This window comes from Patiria miniata, unplaced genomic scaffold (assembly GCF_015706575.1).
Source record: "Patiria miniata isolate m_02_andy unplaced genomic scaffold, ASM1570657v1 HiC_scaffold_2, whole genome shotgun sequence".
NCBI lineage: Eukaryota > Metazoa > Echinodermata > Asteroidea > Valvatida > Asterinidae > Patiria > Patiria miniata.
The window spans coordinates 15,329,899-15,343,649 of NW_024037058.1; the positions used below are offsets into that span (position 1 = coordinate 15,329,899).

The 13,751-nt window shown below is 41.3% G+C and overlaps 1 protein-coding gene across 1 annotated transcript in view; it reads left to right on the forward strand.

The window, feature by feature from the left end:
- LOC119726649 (dual serine/threonine and tyrosine protein kinase-like) overlaps window positions 1–13,751 on the forward strand; it is a 36,231-nt gene that overhangs the window by 9,951 nt on the left and 12,529 nt on the right. The window contains exon 2 of the mRNA XM_038198410.1: window positions 8,092–9,291. Coding sequence (XP_038054338.1) covers window positions 8,092–9,291 — 1,200 coding nt within the window. The remainder of the gene's footprint in view (window positions 1–8,091; window positions 9,292–13,751) is intronic.

The following is a 13,751-nucleotide window of genomic DNA, read 5'->3' on the forward strand; positions in this document are numbered from 1 at the left end:
TAGATGACCCAGATGTAGACAAACTTTCTGCTTTCCTTTCCTGAGAAAAGAGCCCTAAGTATTTGTTTTTTGTTTTTGCAACATTCAAAATGTATCTAGTCTGTTTTTCCCCTTTATTGCCAGACTTGTTTACTTGGTTGTTAGTAAACAAATACAACCCCGGCATTTCAGTCTGGTGTTGTTTTTAATGATAACGGAGAAGGGGAAGTGATCGAAACAAAACCAAACTGGCACAGCTGAGGATATTTCCTTGACGTATGTACATGTACGGTACATGTACACATGTGTATTGCCCAATATGTACATTTTTTGTACATGCACTACCGGTATGTCCGAAGTCATTTCTAAAACAAAACACAGACAGGAAAACCATGACTTTGCATAGAAAAACCACACAAAAATCATATGGGGCATTACCCGGTAGGTACCTCAACTTTTCCTTGGAAAGTTGAAAGCATGGAGTGGAAAGAAGAATTCGTACAAACATATGGATGATACTGCTAATATGTATTGCTGCACAGTCATGGATATCTCTAATAATATTGCAAATTAAAGATATAGTCCATTATTTGTAATTTGTGCATTTTGTTCGTTTGAAGCAACACAAGTGTTCAAAATCTAATGAAGGATACTGAACAACTAACCTGATGAAGTTTAAGCTCAGCTTCAGTTGTATATTCCGAGAAAAACAGCATTCTAGGATCTCAATTTCAAATCAAAAACCATACAAATGATGGACTATAGCTTTAAGTTTCATTAATTAACCCTAACCATCCCCGACCCTTCAAAAATCCTACTGCATGTTTTGTTGGAATCTGTTGGAGTGACTGCACTAGAAAACTGATTATGCTTTACATGTCATGATTGTACATTTTTATTTGGACCATGTGCTGTACCGGTATTTCACACTGAGGTCAAATTATTTACATGTAATTATTTATTTATGTCTTTATTTATTTATTTATTTGCCACATCCAACAGCAGAAGAACCACCAGTTACAGGAATGGGATCAAAACTAATGTCTGGGTAACATGTTCATGTACGGTATGTACAAATGTATGGCCAGTATACATGTACTGTAATGTGTACAAAACGTACAATGTACATGTAAGTACGGTACATGTACATTAATGTGCTTGTGAAAGGAAAATGTTTGTGTAACAAAGGAAAACTCAGCTCTGTAAGATGTGCCATGTTTTTTTTGATATGATAGTTTTTATTCGTGGCAGAATCTGAACCATAGAATTTCATGATAAAAAATTGGATGGCTTTAAGGGGTACAAGTCAAGAATATATTGCACGAGCTGTAACAATATTGCACGAGTCGAAGCAAGTGCAATAGTAGATGTACCGGTACCGGTAGTTATCCTGCGAGCGTGAGTGTAACATGGAATATTGTACCTCTGTCTTGATCACTGTATTTTCATTGGCCTAGAACGATCACGTGTTTAGTTTATAAAAAGTCATAGCACAATCCCTGTGTGATATGACTTTGTGCGTATGGTACGTACGCGTACGTATGCGTTTCACACGTAAAATGCAGCGAACTGACTATCAGCATGTTTCACGAGCGCAAGCACGATAACAAATTTATCTTCAAGCAAACTTGACGCACTAAAAAGATTGAACACGCACGCAGTACACAAACTTTTTGGCGGTTATCCTACATGAACAATGTATAACACGTGCGTCTTGTACGGAATGGTGCTGAATTAGAATAGCGCAATACGCGGAGTGCGAAATGGACCGTGCCGTACTACATGATTAAATGTAGCACTGCTTGTTGCCATGGATCGACCAATCAGGATCGAGGATTCAAGTGTACTTTCAAGGAGATAAAGTACCCCCTGGAAAAAAGCCATCCAATATTATTATTTATATAAGGCTGACTTGACCAGAAATAAATAGATTTCATATCACAGTCTTTCTCAAATTTCGTAGAATTATTCTTCGCTTTTCTTGCTGCTCAAAGCTGCTGTGTGGTTGTTCACAACAATGCTTGTATACCCTGCTGCATGCTGCGTGCTGGGTGCGACTGTATTCTGCACGCTACATGTATGCTGTGTTCAATGTGTTGACTGGTTGACAACTGTAAGTTTCTAAACACTTGATCACGTTGATTGAGTGGTAACCAGCGAAATTTGTTAAAATGCCCAGATGAGGACAATATGCAGTCATCTGGGTACGCTTTATGAAAGCATACAATACGCTGATTTGGTTTTACCAAATAGCCTGATATAAATAATAAGTGGTGTTACTTTGGACTTGGGCACAACAAGGTTAACTTCAGTCTGCCTTGAAGTCAGTATAAGTTTATCTCCGGACAATTGCCCTTTGGCCTTCAATGAGTATTTATTATTTTATGGTGTTAAATTTTCGTAGTGGCATAAACACACAAATTAAGGTCTCTTTGTTCAAACAGTCGAAATATTAGTCTTCTTTTTTTCAAACATTCAATAATTATTTAATCAGGAATTGACTTGGATGCAGATTTACCGGTACGTTCACAAAATTGTACTTGACACAAGAACTTATTTGCTTGTTTTTCCCACAAACTTGTCATATTTCCCCATGTTTCAAACAGAATGTATCCCAAATTTCTTGAATTGCTTATAAATTGCATAAACTTACAAACATAGAAAAAAATCTTGCTACTTTTTATGTCGCCTTTAACAGAGTTTTTGGAGACAATAACCTGTCCTAAATTCTGTACAGGGTGAGTAAAAAAAAAATGAAACCCAAATGTTGGGACCATTGTTTTAGTGAAGTTCTGAATGTAGCACTTTCAAATCTAGAATATGAAAGCTCAATTCATAAGCTTTCGTTTAGTACAAGAATCATTCAAATCACTCATGTACTTTTCAAGTTACGGACTTTTAAACACAACCACCGTTTTAAAGTTCTGTCCACGGATCACAAAAATGTCAGTGTTCTTTCAGCAAAACAAAAACAAATCACATACATGTACACACATGTAGGGGTGTGTGTGATTTGTTTTCGTTTTGCTGAAAGAACGCACACCTTTTGTGTGATCTGTGGACAGAACTTTAAAACGGTGGTTGTGTTTAAAATTCCAGAACTTGAAAAGTACTGGCTTTCCAACTTTTTTAAGAGGCAAAAGTTGGGAACATTACACACAGGTACGTTAACATACAGGGTGAGTCAAAAAAAGCGGAACCAAAAATATATTTCATATTTAAAAAAATATGTAGCACCAAAAAAAACAATGACTGGAAAGCCAATTTCAAAAGCAATTTATTGTGTGTTTTGACAACAAAGAAAATGACATAGAATACTTGTTTCAACAACTGTCACCAACTGTAGTACACAATATTTTGATTGACAACCCTGGTTAGGCAAACAATATGATTTATAAAATCTACTTTTTGAAAAGACGGGCCTTCAAAAGGACTTTGTTGCATATTGTTAACGTTTAAACTAAGATTTCATCGCTGGTGATGCTTGAAGACAATTGTGACGACGATTGTTGAAATCGCATTTTTTTGGACGAGACAGGTTTTAGGGTCATTGTGTATAAATGGTGATATTCTTTGAACGGATTGACCAATTTCAGTAATTTTTTCATCTAAAAGTAGCTTATGAAATTGGCTTTCCAGTCATCATTATTTTGGTGCTACATATTTTTTTATATACATGTATGAAATATACTATATGGGGTTTGGGTTCCGCTTTTTTTGTACTCACCCTGTACATGCAATGATGCATACATGCCCCCAAATTAGCATGACATCAAGGACAGTGTGTTTGAACCTTACAAAGCTCTGTGTACTTTCAGTTAAGTAATCAACACAAAAGTCAATTCTTCTTTTGCATGTAGTTGTGAACATTAAACCTGCTAAAACTGTTTAGGCCAAAAAAAAAAAGTCTCCGGTTTCTGGTATGGAACTTGCCCAAAAAGTGGTGCGGCGACACGGCTTTTTTTTTTTTACCTGTTTTTTTTGCTTCAAATGTCGGCTGATGACTGCAAATGGTGCCCGACTAAATGCTAAACTTAGTGCAAATACATGTATTATGGGAGACCAGAGAGGCCACATAAAGCTTATTCTCGATCATAACCCCATCTAAAAACACGTTAAAATTGTGCAGCAGCAGGATTCCAGTCAAACCAGTGAGTTTGGCGGTTTTGAGACATCATCTTTCATTGAAAAAAAAAAACTTTTTCATTTTGCCAACGCGCATGGCTACGGCGACGTGCGCGCATACCAGAAACCGGAGACTTTTTTTTTTGGCCTTAGTTTGATGATTTAAGGCGCCATGCGGAACATCTGTTGGGCCGATGTATTATTCTGCACATTTTGTTTGCACATTTTTCATAAGGATAGTGCTTGGGGCTTCAACCTTTTGACTTCAAAACTGAACAAACAGTCTGGCGGTCAATTGATTCCTGAACATTCTGATCTTTTGCCAGCTGTCTCAGCCTTCTATCCAGGGACAGTGAAAATTAGGTGGTGGAATTTAAAATGCCAGAAGCTAGCGAGAATGACATTTTCTCTTTTTTGGCTTTTTGTTGACTCTTTTGGTTCTGTTTACTGTTTAGCAACTTATGACAAGTTGAGGGCACCACTTTAGGTGCGGGGGAAGTAGCCGATGAAAACAGCGTTTAGTTTTCATCAATTGCGATAAATTACAGTCCCGGTACCATACAACATTCCAGACTCAAGAACCGTTGAGTTTTAGGTGAATAGATCTGGGAACTATTGTACCATTAGACAAGGCAATGTTCATGTAGGAAGCTCCATGTCTGCATTCACCTTTCCAACAGTTTTGCCCAGTCACAAAAAATATACTGTACAGCATTAATTGTGCACAGGGGCGCCAATCGCTAGAACTAAAAAATGGGGGGGGGGGCATACATGCACCTTGATCAGAAATACTGTGAACGCGAAGCGATCTGAGGCAATTTGAGACCACTTTAACTAATTTTTTTAAGCAAAAGATCATCATTTAAACTTCATGTTCGAGTTAAGAGTTGATAAATCAAATGTAGGCTAGCTACAATTTTATCCGAGGATGAAATATAATTTATGGGGGGGACAAATGATATGATGGTCCCCCCCCCCCCAGTTTATAAAGTGGTGGGGGATATGTCCATGCTGCGTTTGTTAACGTGATGTTCTACCCGCCCGGGTGCACCCCTCCCCCCCCTGTTCCGCCCCCCCCCAACCAATCGATGCCCATGATTATCTCAACAATGAGTACAGGTTCATCAGCCTCGACTCCATGGGCGCGTGCGCATTCCTTCACTAACCCCTGGCCGTGATGTACACGTAAACGATGCTGACTGGCTTTTCAGAGGGTACTGCGCGCGCATTTCGAAGATTGCACGCCGGGCGCGCCCATAATGTGCTCGCGTGCTTTGCACGTCACGTCACGTACGAATATTCAAAACTGCGCGATGCATGTACGATGTGGATTATGGCAGCCTCGTTTTTCGCTAAAAAAAACCCTGTATCTGCAGTTGTAAAGTGACAGGGGTACGTACCTTTAATACAAATCTTTGCTAAATAAAGCAAGGTCCAAACCTAATATTTGAAAGCATTGATTCTTCAAAAACACAACTTTTAACATTTTAAAGTTGGCGTCGGGGCGTAAAACGGATAAACTGCAGCCTAATTATAATGTGCCATATTTTGACGCATTTAAATTACACAATTCCAGGGGTTGAGATTGCGCAAGGCATGATGGGAAACAACATGGCGCAGCAAGATCTCGTACCCATGGGAACGAGGTTGCAGGTTCATACTCCCTGCGAATGCGAATTCATGCGAATCTAATTTGGCATCTGGAAACTAAATTTCCACCCCAACATTCCCCAATGTTGAAATGTGTTCAACTTTTGCGAATTGGCTGTGAAAAACTTGCTGTGATGTCACAGAACATTGTGTGCACTTTTGCATGGAACATGAACCGGCCTATTTACAAAGATACTGTGACAGATAGAATGACGGATCAAGCACCTTTCACTCCAATTTGGAAATGAGCCATAAGTTCATCGTTTTTTTAAGCTGCTATTCCGAATAGTAGCACCAGGTATAAAAGAACGGTACCCTTGACAGTAGTCATCCATTCATATCAAGCAATTAACATTCATGTACCGGTGGCAATTTACAGTTAAGAAATGTGGGTTGTACAGCAGTGCCAAATACGTTTCATCTCCTGACTTGGATATACATGTTAAAGAGTTTGAAATAACTAAAAAACATCATTTCAGACTGGTATTGACCTATCGCCATTTGCGATCGAGTTAGCCGCGCCCCTAAGACAACCATATGGAATTTTTGTGCACTAAGTTTTGTTTGTCTAAGATTTTGTGCGTTCCGTGTCTATTTGTATATAATGTAATTGGACAATGTTTCACAAGCTGTGTTGATGCGATCCTAACGCAATTCCACCGCGATAGGTCAGTTCCAGAAATGCGCTGGCTTCAGTTATTTCAAAGATTACAGTTACGTAATACTAGAGACGTACACACTAGAGATCAATGTAAGTGTAAGATGCTCTTTCCAATTTAATTTCATTTCTTTTGAAATGCCTTTGTAGCCCAATGGACCGATCCAGTAAGCCCCTCCCACTGCGCACGTGGGCAAATTAACACGTGCTCCTCTCCAATGCCACACTGCATTTTCCTGCCGCGCGCATTATACGCGCGTGCACGCATGTCGGGCTTTTGTGCATGCATGTCAGACATAAATCACGGCTGTGATTGGTCAGAATACCATGGGGCGGTGCTTACTGGATCGGTCCATTGGGTGTATCTCCTGGTCATACCGGTAATTCCTTTTAATAATGTTGGATAGCACAGCATGGGAATACCAAGCTGGATGTTTAAATCCCTTGTTTTTAGCATATGTACTGGTAGGTTATTTTTTATTAAACAAAACATTTAATATTGATTGAAGAATAAGGACTTCACAAGGTGTCCAATATGCACTGTGGTATCGAAAGCCTTTAAGGTTCCCACCAGGAATGCCAAGGTTGTTAGGTTAGCTGTTACTCTGTTAGATTAATAATAAATTTGTTGACATAGGCCAAAAATTGTTTTTAAGGACAAAAATCATCCAGGCACAGAAATTCAGCTCTATTGTACACTGAAGATAATGAAAAGTTCTCTCTCACACTTGTCCACTGTCTCCGTACACTAGCTCAATTGAGGCGTGTACCATTCAAGGCCGGCAGAACTGGAGTCCATACCGTACATGTACATGTACATGTACATGTACCAGTACAATGTACACCTTACTGTACATGTACATGTACAGGTATAGAGGAGGCTTATCCCTCCTGCTGTTTGAACAGTCACACACAGCAAAAAATCAATCCTGTTTCCCTGCCATGCCTTTATTAGTCACCAACAGTCAGGTCTTATTTTTTAGTAAGCACTGTGACTTGTCAAATTCCATCAACAGGCGAAAGCAGGTACCTGGTAGGAACAGCTTGCTTATCAATCGCCTACAGTCAAAGCATAGCTTTATCAAGTTACAAAAACAGTCACAGCCAGTCAATCCTGTTCTAGTAGGATCAGGGAGCACTCAACTGTTTATAAAAATATGAAAAAAAGAAAAAAAGTAAGACTGCTGCAAACTGCTTACTGACTGGATGGACCTGAAATATTTAAATCTAAAAATTAATGTGGCCTGACGTTGCGAACTTAGCAAGTTCTTCTTCAGAGGCTAAAACAGAAATGTAAAAATAATCACTCTGTTGATTTTGACTGCTCCAGATTTTAATTTTTTTTAATGTTTATGTGCAAGCCCTAAAGGGAGGGTTAATTTTTCAGAATTCACCTCTGCAGTTTCTTTGTAACTTTTTCAGGGAAATCGAGCTTTGTGTAAAGAAATTATGACTGTGCTTTAGCGTTTTATACAGATTCGGTGAAATCCACTGAAACTAGAATGAACTGGTGGATTTGTGAAGTATCTGTGATGACAAGTGTTGTGCTTCATTGGCAGTGGGTTTTGAGAGCCTGCACAAGAAACCTTCTGGGTTTACTCAGGATGTGAACCCAGAACCTGCTATATCTAGAGTGTGACACTTTGTTTCAACCTTACTTTTTTTCTCCTTTTATGCAGAGCGTATCAGCGCATTGTTACTACAGGATGAACATGAGTCTTTCATGAAATCGATCGTCAGCGATCCACCATGCCTCCTGATCTACGGCCAGACCTACACCGCCAAAGCTGTCCTCCTGAACAGGATACTCAATGAGCAGATTCTGCGGGTCACCAACAACTCAGACAATGCCAAGAGCTGGCGGCCTCTGCGCTTCCGCTTCGGGGCCGAGCGCCGAAGCGCCCTGACCACGCTGACGGACAGCTTTGAGCTGCTGAACGGGGATTATAACCCCGGGACCAATTGGACGGTGCTCCCGCAGCGGGACGTGGAGATCCAACAGGAGGATCTTAGCGACCCCTGCACGGCTCAGGCCACCACCGAAGTCACCTTGAATCACCCTTTGCTTGCCACCAAGGTGGAGATCATTGTAGCACCCCACAACTGCCCGGAGCTGAACCCGGCCGGGCTGTACAGCCAGTACTCGTCCCGCATGCTGCCCATCATTCTCTACGGTATCGACAAGGATTACCTGTCCCAGGATGAGCAGAGTGAACTGCTGGAGTTGAGACACTTGGCCCCGGATCTGCCGGTGCTGTTCTTGGACTGCTGTCCTCACACGGAGAGCAACCTGAGGAATCCACAAATGGAGGAGGATCTAGGGGAGGACTCGGCATATGATAGCAATAATGAGGACCTGATGGCTCGATCCGTGGAAGATCCTCTGGAGAGCCGTCATCGAGGAGCCTCGTCCCCGGCGCCTCGGAAACCGTCCAGATTCCACGACATTGTGCACGGACAGCTACGCAGCCTGGGGTTCCTGAAGGATCCCTCGGAGGTGTCGGTCTTCAAAGGCGGGATGTCCCCGACGGAAGAGGACCTGAACCAGAGCCGTTTGGAGAAACTCTACAACATGCAGGGTATACTGATGTTTGTGCGACAGGTGCTTCAGCTCTACCTGACACGAGCCACCACCATCCTGCATGACCTACATCTACAATGCATGAACATGTTCATCACCACGGCCTTCGACATGCAGCGTGACATCCAAATCACGCCGCGGAGGATCGACTACGCGAGGCAGCGCGAGATGGAGCTGTTTGAATCGCTAAAGGAACTGGCCAATCAGAGACAAGAGGAGATACGAAAGCTCATCCAGATGACGATTCAAGACATCAAGGAGCCATTACTACAGGAGGCTGAGAACTACCAGTTTGAAGGTATAGTCAATTCCTTACTGTTTGCTTGGTTTTACTTTCAAAAAGAACTTTCTTGTTTTGTTGTCCAAGGTTACATGTTGGTAGCCGAAAAGCTAGGCTTGAATGCTTGTTCAGTTGTTTGTTTAACATGTTTTACAAACCATTGTGTCAGTTATCCACTTACATTTTGCAGATTCATTATTCGAAGAAAAAAAAACACTCGGTGTAAAATAGGCTTCCCTCCAGAAGGCACAAGAGCAACAGCGATATTCTTTTGAGCCAAAATATCTCAAATATTCCATGCACAAAACTCTTCAACGAGGAAGGGGAACGAACACGAAGGAGCCCACTCATGGAGAGAAAAGAAAGTGTCAAGACCAGTTTCCCAAGAAGACAAAACTTCTGTTGACAGCACCATTACTTTCACAATTCGCTTGAAAAATAAATTAGCCCTTTGGTTTGATTGAAACACTCATTGAAACACACATTATAAAACACGATTTAACCAACCAAATCCAAAACGTATATAATTGTGTCATGTGGCAAGGGTCAGTCCATATCCTTCATTTAGTTTCATATAATTGACATGAAAACCCATAAATCTCTACAGTTTTGTAGAGATATGATACACACCATTACATTTTTACATAACATAGGCAAAGAATGAAAGTGAAACAGATTGTCAATTGTACTTGTACATGTACATGTAACTGTTCCAATGATTTTAGATGAAATTTATATCCTCAGAAAGGGAAAGTGCATAGACATGTACGTACCGGTACTGTGTCCTTACTGTACATGGTAACCTGTTGGCCCCAGCACATACCAGGGATGTTGACTGCCTGTTGTCTTTAGGGCTGTGCATCGGAACCGGGGAACTCGGGTACCCGAGTACCCGGGTTGGCATAGAGCTACAATGTAGCTCTAGGGTATGGTACCGATGCAGTATTATTATCGTTCCGACCTTTGTAAATAATCTCAAAAGCAACTTCCGATATTTGAATGGTTGCTTGTTTGGCAGTGGGTTTCTTTACAGGTACCGGTACCCGTGTTTGTTTTCCCAATCAGGTACCCGTTCCCTGTACTACCCATAAATGCACACCCCTAGTTGTCTTTTGTGGCAGTCATAAACACAGGATGAAAGAACCACCACATGTGTACAATGGATACAATGTCGGCCTGTAGCAGTCAACCTCAAATTCAGGCAAGGTTTTGAGGTTATTAGTGTGGAAGGTCTGGACAGTGTGTTCAAGGGTTTTACCAGGATATCCATTCAGGATGGGGGAGACTTTGTGGTGAGCCATTGCCTTGTGGTCTGGAGCGTTGAATTCAAGGTCTGCAGGTAATTCTGTAGGTTGTGGGTTGGAGTCCAGTCTGGGGAACGTGGGTGTGCCCTTGGGCAAGGCACTTTATCACTCATAGGTACTGGTACAATGTACATGTGAGGGCAGAGATGGTTATTGTGATTGATTTAAGACGCTTTGCGTCCAAATGGCAGCATCCAGCTGTATACTGAGTCCCAGGGAGCTGAGATTGTCTTTGGAATGTTTCATTGTCCCAATAAGCAGGGGTATTAACCCTTACCCTACTTGACCCTCCAACGCATGCCAATATGTGCCTCAAGAAAATCTCCTATGTTTTTTGCATGGCCCTCCAATATCTGCCATGTCATTTCAAGGGTAACTGGACAGGCACTCCAATACATGCCACAGAGAACAATGAGAGTCCTCTGATAACAAAGTGAGTGCCCCCAGCTGGTCACTATCAGGCACCCTCCAGGGCCTCCAACTCCTGCCAATTGGAGCCTTCACTGCTAAGACTTGTTATCTGCCAAATAACTGCAGCTGGAGGGCATTGGCATAACCAACTGACATGCAGTAAACTACCCTCAGAGAGTAAGGGTTAATGATGGAGCACCTTGAGCACCAATGGGCTCCGTGCGCCAACAAAAGAGGGCGCCATTTTACCTAGCAACGACGCCCCATGGGCGGGACACATATACATGTACATTTCGCTGGTTGACGCACGCGCACCGTTCCATGTGTGTGACGCACGTACATGTACACCAGGGGATTTGTACTATGTACACGCAGTGGCCTCGCTTTGCGGCAAAATATTGCAGTCGGGCACGATGCCGGCGTTCGGTCACCCCCAACTGTACTTTCTTTGCCGGTGATGGGGTACCAGTACTTGTGAACGGAATGGATACTGGTGGATACCGGTACGTGCTGCATATTATTATTACAGTGTGCCTACAGGTATATTATGCTACTGGTGGGAGAAATTAGAGCTTTCAAAATCCTGTTATCCTAATTTGTTCAAACCGATTATCAGTTATTCGATTCACCAGAAGTTGCCATCCAGCTCACAGTTACCGGTATGTCAACAAAAACTGATGAGTGAGGTGCTGCATGCAATGCCCTCCCAATAATTGGGTATAGTTTGCAGGATATAACATTTGTATAATGATGGCTGGGACTTTACTAAAATATTCCAGAGCTGTAATTAAAAAAAACAAATGGGTGGGAACTCTCTGAATGGGCAGGCTATACATGCACACGTACCTGTACTAGCAAGTGAACGCAGAACTTTACATACAGTGTACAATCAGAGACCATGGACCACATTCATTGGACTGTGTCACAAAAAATGGAAGGCTTAGTTTTCTTAAGATTGGTTTCGAATATCTGCTTTCCAAAATCCAAAAACAAAAATCAAATTTACATCCATGTACAACTACAAATCCAGATTTAAATCTCACGGTCACTACAACATACAGGTAATTTGGTGCTTATACAAAGGTCTCACTTGAAGCACTTCACGATTATCCCTACCCCCTAGGCCCTTTTGCTACTGGTAGGAACCATCCTTAATCCACCAAAATTTTAATGTTCAAATGAAGGATACCCACTGCCACAATCCATCAAAATCCTCCAACAGCCCCGCCTCTCAAAATGCATTCAGCCTCAATCTCCCAAATTCCTCTTCGTCAAACACAATTCAGCCTCACTGATGCTCAATCCTCCAAAAATCAACTGATATTGAATGTCCATGTGCCCTCAAACCCCAAACTGTATGTTGCATTCAGCCTCATATATAATCCTACAATATCCTCCAAAACTGCTCAAGGGAATTTGAAGGATTGAGGAGGGTTGGTGTTATTACATCACCATATGCAAGGTGAATTATGAGCACTGCAGAAGCAACAACACTGCTCGCTTTAAAGGGGAATGTACAACATTTGCTTTTGCTGCAATTTTCAGATTAGTATGTTATAGCAAATATTGTTAAAATGACTTGTTTCACGTTTTGGGCTTGTAGATGTTGGAAAAACCAAGAAAACCAATCATGTTCTTGTAGTCTGGTTCCCCGACCCCACTTAAGATGAAACGGAGCAATTTATAGACTTTTGGGAATTGTAAAGTCAGAGAATCAGTCTAGCAGGCTTGTACCCCTTCACAGGTGTGCAATCAATTGCAAAGAAAACAATGAATAACTAATTATGAAAAAATAGAAGCAGGTTTTGAAAAAAGCCAGTTTTTTTTCCAACGCTGGTCAGCCGACCAGCATTGGAAAAATACCATTTTTCTTGAGAATGATAGCACACCAGGAGCCACGATTTTACAGGATGCTTAAGACTGTCATTCCCGAACAATCCAGTAAGGTATTTTATGATAATTTGATCATTTCCTTGTGTGATGTTTGCAAATGTTGTATCTTCCCTTTAATTTACAAATGCAAGCATGGAAAATATTTTCATTTTCACCGGCGGACAATGGCGGATGATATTTTTTCCAGCGTGGCACACCCTTCTTTTCACCCTTTGGGAAACTCAGTATTTCTTTTCAGTCGGTATTGCGTGGGCCCTGATCTTTAGGAGGCATGTGGGAGGCAATTGTGGTTGAACAGAAGACCTTGGGGATCTGCCTTCAGTGACTTCCTTTCTTTGATTGTACTTTCTGAGGGAGTGTTAAAAAAACAAGTGGACCCTTACAAAATTTGGAAGATATTAAAACCAACATTTGAAGTTACATTAGCTGCAAATGTGCGTACATCTACCGGTAGCTACCGGTACATGTACTTTATATGTAGAGTTGTTGTGCAAAATGCTTTTGACAGTAAAGCCACAACTTCAGTGCGAGAAATACACAAATGTATGCAGGACAAAAACCTTTTTGATATTTTAATGACTTCTCTAACAGAACACTTTTTATTAACCATCACATGCAGAGTGCCATGAAGCCTTCACAAACTTAAAATGGACTTAATGGTACAAAATTTGACTGAGCTAATGCATGTTCTAAAATGTATGTAACAAATATGGTGTACAGTTGAAAAGTTTGGCATGTTTGGTGCCTGCATGACCACATTTTACCACAACTAACTTTAGTCTCTGAACTCAAGTGTAGAGGGCAAACTAGGTGTTGATTGCAAAATGTGCCTCGTTGCTGATCTTGCGTCAGCACAGTTTTATTGCAACA